Genomic DNA, 8,643 nt, shown 5'->3' with positions numbered 1-8,643 from the left:
TCCTATGGAAATGATTTTTTGGGCACAGTCTATTTAAGTTGTTTCCCATCACATGGACGGTTTGGATCATCCTATGATGTGGTCCGTACAGTACTTTTTGAAAAATACGGGACTATAAGGGCTCACACCATATAAAAACTCATATAAGGAAATTGCTAAGAAGAAAGTCACTTTTGCTGTACCTTCTAAAAGACAAGTTGCTCCACTTTGCCTAGTTTATGTAATTTAGACCTCTTGATCAGTACGGCTTGGTCCAATGATCCTAAGCTCTTGATCCATTGATCTCCGTTCAGGATTTTTACAAAAAATCCGAACCGTTCATTTTTGTAGTCACTTATGCAAGGAATGTCCATTCTGCGATACATCCAAGAACATGTGGCCCCACAATGTTTTATAAGATCAACACTCTCCATTTCACATGCTTCCATGTAGGACCAAAAAAATTGCCTTTTAACATTGATAGTTGAAGTCACTCCGGGCTCAGTGGTTCTCTGTATAAAACTATAAATACAAATTTTCCGCAGTTTCTTTTGGGTGGAAAGAATACAAGAGAAGAACATGTTAATTTAGGACACAGTGAGGCTGTTTTTGTCATTTAACCACAGCATATATGACCGTTGGTGGACTAGGGAATACAAGGGAGTATAACTCAAGGGTAGCCTTGCAAAACTAGGCTGAAAGGGGTTGTCCCGTTGGCTGCATTTCACTATTGTGCATTTAATACTCTTTGCCTTGTTCTTAAACTTAGAGGTTGGAGGTACGATTCCAGCTTACCTACCAAAAAGAAAAAGGTAGATTTGTATTTTTCGTATAGCCTCTCCATCTAGCATTTATCCTAGGTGACATATAAATTTCAAATTATGAGCAAAATCAAATCCTCTTTTTTTATTACGTAATCTTATCCAAAAGCTATTATAACAAAAGCTTTGAGAAGCCCCTAAAATCTCTCTCCTCTCTCCCTAAGATCTCTCATTTAGGATTCTTAAATAACGTCTTTCTCTCAAAGATAAAATATAAATTACAAAATCTCTCTCTCTCTCTCTCTCTCTCTCTCTCTCTCTCTCTCTCTCTCTCTCTCTCTCTCTCTCTCTCTCTCTCTCTCTCTCTCTCAAAATACGTGACCTGCGCCTAGATAATTAGATATCGATTAGGAACTTTTCTCTATTTTGCAAAAAAATAAAAAAAAATCAAGGGGTTTTTAGTTCTTACTAGTTGTAAAACAAGAATAAATGCAAAACAATTCTAGAGGCAACCGGTTAACCTTTTTCAACCGGTCGCTGGTTTAGCTTCTGTAGACACGTGGCAACTTATAGTCCCATCTGTGAAACCCCTCCATCACAACTAATCTAAAGGTTTCGGATTCACTTCAAGTGAACTTCATTAACGTCAGAACACCACCACAACATTACAGTATGGCAAGCTAACTCCTGTCCCCAAGGGTTCAAGCATTTGGAAAGCTCCCTTTAAGATTAGTCAAGACCTTTTCTCCAAAACCAAATGGAGGATTGGAGAAGGCAAGAGTCTTAACTTTTGGTTTGATAACTGGATTGATGGTGGTTCAATTGCAGTCCATTTCCCTAATGAGTCTTTCAACCTTTATGATACAATTGCCTCTATAATCAATACCAATTCTCAATCTTGACAGAAATCTCATAATCTCCCTGCACAACATACACACTTGTGTGTGTGTGTGGGTGCCGGGGGTGGGGGACAAGTAGTCCAATCAAGCGTATATAAGTTCTCCCGAAAGAGAACACCATAGTTCATGAAGAACACAGCAGTCCAAGCAAATTGATAGCAATTCACACAAGGTACAACAATGCATGAAAAGGAGTAGCAATTCAAACAACAACATAGCAGCTACACGAGATAAAATAATCCTCCAGAAGACATAATAACCCACATAAAGTGAAGTTGAATGGGTAACAATTCACATTTGGGCACATGATTCCATACAATGAGATAACAGTTCATACATAAAGAAGACTCACTTGCAGGAAAATCTGCTCACTCTTAGAGACATCATTCCACAATTATGCACATAAATCCACATAAAGAGCAGCCCGCACATCACGCACAACAACACCATAGTCCAACTTTCATTTAAAGAACTTCATAGCAATTATATCCTAATCGAATTAGCACCTAAAGAGACGTAATGGCACAAACAACACAGAGCACCGCATGGGATTTCTATACACAAAAGGAAGTAGAAAGCTGATACATGCAAGATATGGTGTATATGTGCAGTTACAAAGTAGTTATTGTAGGATTGTGCTTTTTAGATTTGTGGGTGTTTGTTATTTATTATGTATCATGTAAGTGGGTAAATGGGTTATGGAAGTGGGCAAATGGGACGGTGATGTGGCGCACCTTTGTGCTTGTATTTAAGTTCTTATTTCAATGAAATGGGAGAAGAAGAGAATTTTTACAGCAAACAAGGGAACCTTTGTTTATGAGAGTTATGGTTCCTCTCGATTTGAACCACTAGGAGGTCCAGTTACCTCGAATCAATCATCCCCTTCTCTATTCTATCTTTCCTTTTCTTTTCTTTATTTGTGTTATGGCATACAGGTTTTTTCACAAGTTCTATTCAAACTCACCAGCTGGTTAGCAGAGTAGTTTTGAAACTCGTATGAGTCTACTCTGCTGTCCCCATGAATGATTTTGGGTTGATCTGGCATTCATAAATATTCATCCATGCTTTTTCTAGTGACAAAAGGACTATCTACACAGAACGAAATGAATCCCCGTAAGAGCTGGCAAAGATCTCATAGCTGCAAGTTATACATTATGCTTCAAGTAAGAAGCAAAAGTTACAACAAAGCCTTGGGTTTGCACCGTGTTCCATCAACTTAAATAAACATACAAACATGAAGAGGAGTTGTAGCCTTCTCAAGGGCTAACATCAACATGAAGAGGAGTTGTAGCCTTCTCAAGGGCCAACATCAACATGAATAGGAGTTGTAGCCTTCTCAAGGGCCAACATCAACTAGATGAACACTATCTCTTCGTCCTTTATGTTGTAAATCTTCGGCAGACTATCTAGAATTTCATTAATATCTGCATATTGGTTATAACCATGCGATTCAACTGATTCTTCTACCTGTTCAACACCTTGGAATCTCACAGAAGAGCAAATATCCTTAGTATCATTTCCTCCTCTATTTTCCACGTCTATATCTACACCTACTGCAGTATCTTCAACAACATTTTGCACTTCAATGTTCTCTCTAATCTCCCCATTTGATACCAAGTTTTCCGATTCTTGGGTCGATACTTTTCCAAGACTTCTAGTTTTCATCTTATGGACTGTTGTGCTCTTTGTTATCTTTGTCACTTTGCTCTTCTTCTGAATTACTGTTTTCGCCTTTTCCTTGACCGAACTCTTCCGATTTCTAATCGGATAAACCTTCTTAAACTTAGGAAATTTTGATTTCTTTCTACTCCCAATTCCCACAGTACCAGACTCTTCATTCTGCTCAGGAACATCCATTGAACTTGTAGTATTCCTCGTTTCTCCGGCCGGCTGAGAATTGGCCGAATACATCGGAAAAGGCGGCCTCCAAGAAGAAAAACCCATATTCTGATCACTACCCAAATTGGGAACAGAAGGAATTGTACCAAATCCGAACCCTAAATTCGGATTCTGACCTGGAATCCCCAAAGGAAAGAAACCCCAAGTACAGAAATACGCATCCATTCCCGGAACAAGCGGCGGGAGGGATGCAATCTCCGCCGCATGAAAACCCCTCTTACAATTCTGACATCTAAGATTACAATTCTCATAAACTCTAACATACTCATAAAGATTACAACAATAAGGACAAGTTGTCCAGAAATTCAATCCCTTATCACCATCCTCAACATCAAATTCTAGGGTTTTCTTCTGGTTCAGTTTCTTCTTATCATTAGTAGGCTTTGTGGAACTGCTTAAATTATTCTGTTCATCATATAAACCCCTCTTATATGGATCAGATAACACATTCCATGCATCAATAACGAGCTGGAATGCCTTATCAGCTCCAACTAACTTGTTCTTATCAGGATGCAAAAGAAGAACTAGTCTTCTATAGTGTCTTTTCATGATTTCTAGGTCATTTGAGGTAGGGTTTAGTTGGAGAATTGCATACCAGTCCAAATGATTGTTGATTCTTTTCTCTGCGGCGAGGAGGACATCAGCTATGGTGAGGATCTGATCAATTCCCTCGAGGAGCGGATCGTGATCTTGCGCTTGTAAGGCGAATTTCTTTCCGCCGACGAGATCGCTAGCAATCAGAAGTTTTTCAGCAATTTTGAGTGATCTCTCGGCTTCAGATCGGTTTATATTACTCCCCATTTATAAGGATTCCTCTTTCTTTCTTTTTCTTTGCAGATGAGAGAAAAATTAGGGTTTGAGAGAAAGTTGAAAAAAAAAATGAAGAAGAAAGAGTAAGAACAGTGATTTAGTGGGGTTTGTGTTTTGTCTATTTACAGGGTGAAATCTAATCTCCTGACAATAGATTTTGATTGACGAGAATGGAAGTATAGGTTTCTAGGAATGGCAGACGATAACGGTTTTATTTTCAGGATTGGGCTTTTAATTGAAGGGTATTATTGTCTTTTAAGATTGTCAGTTTTTCCAAGAGTGGAATCTCTCCGCGTGTCTGTTCTTGTGTCAGAGGACGGGTGATACAGTTAAAAAAGCTTTGAAAATTTGGGCCCCACCTTGGGATTTGATTATCAAAATCCCAACCATCGGATCGGGGATAGATCAGCCTGATTTCGTGATGTCACTTTTACAATCAATGGTAAAAGGCAAATTCTGGATCCTACAAAGGGGCATGCAGAGACGAGGACCGTTGATCTTGTAGATATCTCATGAGTATGATAAATGAATACAAAAATCAGCGGTTCAGCTTTGCTTGGCAGAATCCTAAATAAGGATGGATGGATCAAGGGTCTAGGATCATCCAATCATGAATGGTAATAAGGATCGATGGATCATCCAAAACGTAAATATGTTCCACCCGATAAATCATCTCCATAGAGTGATCCTAACCCTCTGATCTCCATAGGTTTTCATAATGTATAGTCCCTCTACATATCTGAGGGTTAGGATCATTCTATGGAGATTATTTATCGGTACAACATATTTACGGTTTGAATCTTCTTAAGAAGTGGGCCCACTATATTGAAAAACTACTTAAACTTCACGTGCACAAACCTTATAAAATCTCGTAGAAAGACACGATTCCAAGAAAGCTACTTTTATTCCCATGCAGAGCACATGGTCTCGTTCCTATCCCAGATTGACTTGGGGTTGCCGTACATAACAATAAATATAGCCACAACTTTTCCAAGAGAAGTATCAGAAATATTTCTAAATGGTGGTATGGGAAAATGGGTGTATGTAGAGATGAATCTTAAACTGAGATATTCCTACAAGAAGGGGGAAAGGTGTGAGCTATAGGGTGTGTTTGGCGTACCGTTTGAAATAGCGTTTAAAACGCCGTTTTGTAAAACGGTGTTTTGGTTCAAAACGGCATTTTGCCAAACGGCGTTTTCATGTTTGGTTCGCCAGATCAAAACGACATTTTAAACAGCAAACGGATGTATTGTGTGTTTGGTTGCAAATGCCCCAAAACGGAGTTTTAGTGGTAAAATGACCAAAAAGGGCATTGTTTGGTTGGCCTCAATGTAACTAAACTACTCTCTCATTAGGCCCAATATTAAAAGGTCATTAGGATCTCATTCAAACACTATTAAAATTAAACATCATTGCAAAAAAAAAAAAATGGCTATACCTTTGGGGTTCTTCTCCTTCTTCTTCTTAACGGCCGGATTTGACGGATAGTGGAGGCGCTAAGGCAGTGAGGCAGACGAGTGGGTTTGCAACTTTGCAAAGTAGATGAAGAAAGTAAGAAACTAGGGTTTCTTTTAATTCTTTTGTCTTTAAAAAATCAAAATTAAGAGATCATATAATGATATCAGCAGCCCCATTGTTTTGAATTAAATATTAACAATTTAACAAATTTGTGTCCTCAAGAATGATATTAATACCCCCACTTTTGTGGTATTTGACGTAACGCATAAAGTCGCACGCATATATGTAAAAATGGGTTTTGGTGAGGGCAAACACGTAAAAACCCACAGCCCAAAAACTCCGTTCAAAATGGCGTTTTGCAAACGGACCTCCCCCCTCCGTTTGTAAAACGCCGTTTTGAGGGTTCAAAACGGTGTTTCAAACGGCGTTTCAAACAGTGGCTGCACACCCAAACACTCTCAAACGGCCGTTTGGCCGCAAAACGGTGTTTCAAACGCCAAACGGTGTTTTAAACGGTACGCCAAACACGCACATAGTTGGTTTGAGAGAGGATTTGTCCAACTATAGATGGGTTTCTTGGAGATTGGAAAGGGGAATCTTAAGATAGAGGAGAAGAGAGGAGGAGGAGAAGAGGAGTACTCTAGGCCTAAAGGAGAGCCTTCTCTTTCTATCCACTCCACTATCGATGGGAGAAAGCTTCCGAAAATGGAATAAAGTTCTAAGAGCTTGTTGTATTTCGAACTAAAGGCAACAATGATATGCAGATTGAGAAGGATGTTTGGGTCATTGGATGTATGTAGAATCCTTTTTTATTGAATAAAGTTTTTAAGTTTTCCTTTTGAATAATGTTACGGTAACTGAGTTGGGGACCAAGAGTAGAACCGAACAGATAGGCTCTTCACACGGTGGCAATCTCGCTCCTTGTTTTTTGGCCCTTTTTCCCCTTAAAATGACAAAACTACCCCTACCATGCCATGTGGCATATAGGGATTTGTTAAGTTCGACTCTTAGTTCTCTTTGGTCTCCTTAGCAACACTCTTAGCTTTCCATTTCCTTGTGGATATATTCAAGGATTTCTTCAGGGGAGACAATATTATTCTTCGACAAGTGATCTTCGCCTTCGTTATGCACGCTTTCGCTGCGTCAAGTGACATCAGAGCGGTGCTAACTTATGTCTGAAGGTCAGTTTTCCCGAGCTTTTACCTAGGTCCTGCTAGTCAACACCACCTTTAGGAGGAGTTTTCCTGCTTCTTTTTTTTTATAACTTCCAACCCCAACAGGTAACAGCCACCTTAAATCTCCTGAAAAATCAGTCTTAAGCTCGAGCCAAAACCTGCCACATCCACTTCTCTGGCACTCAAAATGAGGACTGACAATTGCATAAACCAGCTACCTTTTGAGTTTCTGCTACAGAGTTTCAGCTGAGACTTCCCCTTTTCTCCCTTAGCTTTTCCTCCAATCAATCCTAATTTATTCAGCTAATACAAAACCCCATCTTCCTTCCTGCGACCAGCCTGAAACCCGATCTTTCATTGAATAATAAACACAGTTTTAGATTTTTATCTCTTATTTCCTTGTGGATTCAAGGGTTTTCATCAGAAGGGAGACAATGTTCTTCTTCAACAAGTTGAAGATTAAGGGTGCAACTCAGGTTGGGTTTGATCGGGTTGAAGCCAACCCTAGCATTCCCCTAGCCCTAACCCGACCCAACCTAAGAATCGTGTCGAGATGGTTGACCGTAACCCAACCCCCAATTTGCCTTTAAATCTCTCAACCGGATTAACCTAGGGCCAAAAACAAAAATACAAAAAAAGAAAAAAAAACATAACAATAAAAATCACGATAAAATTATAGGACTGAGGTTGGGTTAGGGTCAGCCAAGTCCTCAATCCTATCCTAACCCAAAATTAAATCGGATCGGCTTTTCCCAACCCTAACCCAACTCAACCCACGCCAGCCCAGCCCAAGCTAAAATTGGGTGTAGCCCGGCCCAAGTTGCCCCCCCCCCCCCCCCCCCCCCCGCACACATACACACACATGTGGCTTGATTGCATGTACATGCATGTGCAGGGCCCAAAAGTAGTTCCTTAATGTGAAAAAGCAGCCTATAAGATTAAAAATCAAGGCAATCCACAACTAGAGAAGCCACCGCAAACCACCAACTCCTCTAGCTACTACATAGTATCCAACGAGAGAGAGAGAGAGAGAGAGAGAGAGAGAGAGACCTAAAACCAAGTGTAAACTCGTGAGACCGCCTTCTCACTTTCCTCAAAAAATCCGATTCGTGCTGATTCTTCCCCCAACAAATGAAAAGATCTTGGCAGAATTGCCACACATGAAATTGAGTACAATTTTATAAAGAAATACCCCACTTGAACCAGTAAATACTTCTGCTATGAAGAAGGGTTTGTTAGGAAATTATCCTAACGGTGGATGTGGCATGTGCAAGATCAACGGCCTAGATCATTTTGTTAGTTGGTTTTGTGAAAAAGGCATTAAGTGAAAAGCCATAAAAGAAGGGGTGTAAATGTAAGAGACTTTTGGGAGGGAACCAGCGTGATGAGGAGTTGTGTTTTTTCCCATAAATGTCTATTTATTCTCTCATCCGGTTCCTACTTGCACACAACAATTTCTACATCATTCTCTTTGCAATCCATGGCAAAAAGAGAGAGGAAGTCGGTCCCCATCACCGTCTGTTGTGGAGTGAGGAGAAATACCGGAATGGAATCCTTCCAGTGATAGCAAAACGATATTTGGCTTTCGGTATGTTCCCTTTACTGTTTCAATTTCAATTCATATGGTTAATTGTGATTTTCTCAAAGTTGAGACCGCCAAAG

At 39.9% G+C, this 8,643-nt stretch overlaps 1 protein-coding gene across 1 annotated transcript; it reads right to left on the bottom strand.

Annotated features, from left to right (window-relative positions):
* Positions 1-2,729: 2,729 nt before the first annotated feature.
* LOC143889513 (uncharacterized) lies at positions 2,730-4,521 on the bottom strand. The gene is made up of 2 exons (XM_077393758.1): positions 2,932-4,521; positions 2,730-2,891 (listed from the first exon to the last, which is right to left on the bottom strand). Exon 1 carries the CDS (start codon positions 4,337-4,339, stop codon positions 2,993-2,995), a length of 1,347 nt encoding a protein of 448 aa, XP_077249873.1. The 5' UTR covers positions 4,340-4,521; the 3' UTR covers positions 2,730-2,891; positions 2,932-2,992.
* Between the last annotated feature and the right edge of the window lie 4,122 nt (positions 4,522-8,643).

This window comes from Tasmannia lanceolata, unplaced genomic scaffold (genome assembly GCF_043159265.1).
Source record: "Tasmannia lanceolata isolate RefF3 unplaced genomic scaffold, GAP_Taslan_0.1 ptg000013l, whole genome shotgun sequence".
NCBI lineage: Eukaryota > Viridiplantae > Streptophyta > Magnoliopsida > Canellales > Winteraceae > Tasmannia > Tasmannia lanceolata.
Note: the sequence above shows the minus strand (reverse complement) of the source record. Positions and strands in the feature narration are given on the sequence as shown.

Coding starts and splice junctions, on each gene's coding strand:
- LOC143889513 (XM_077393758.1), bottom strand. CDS start 4,339: ATGGGGAGTAATATAAACCGATCTGAAGCCGAGAGATCACTCAAAATT.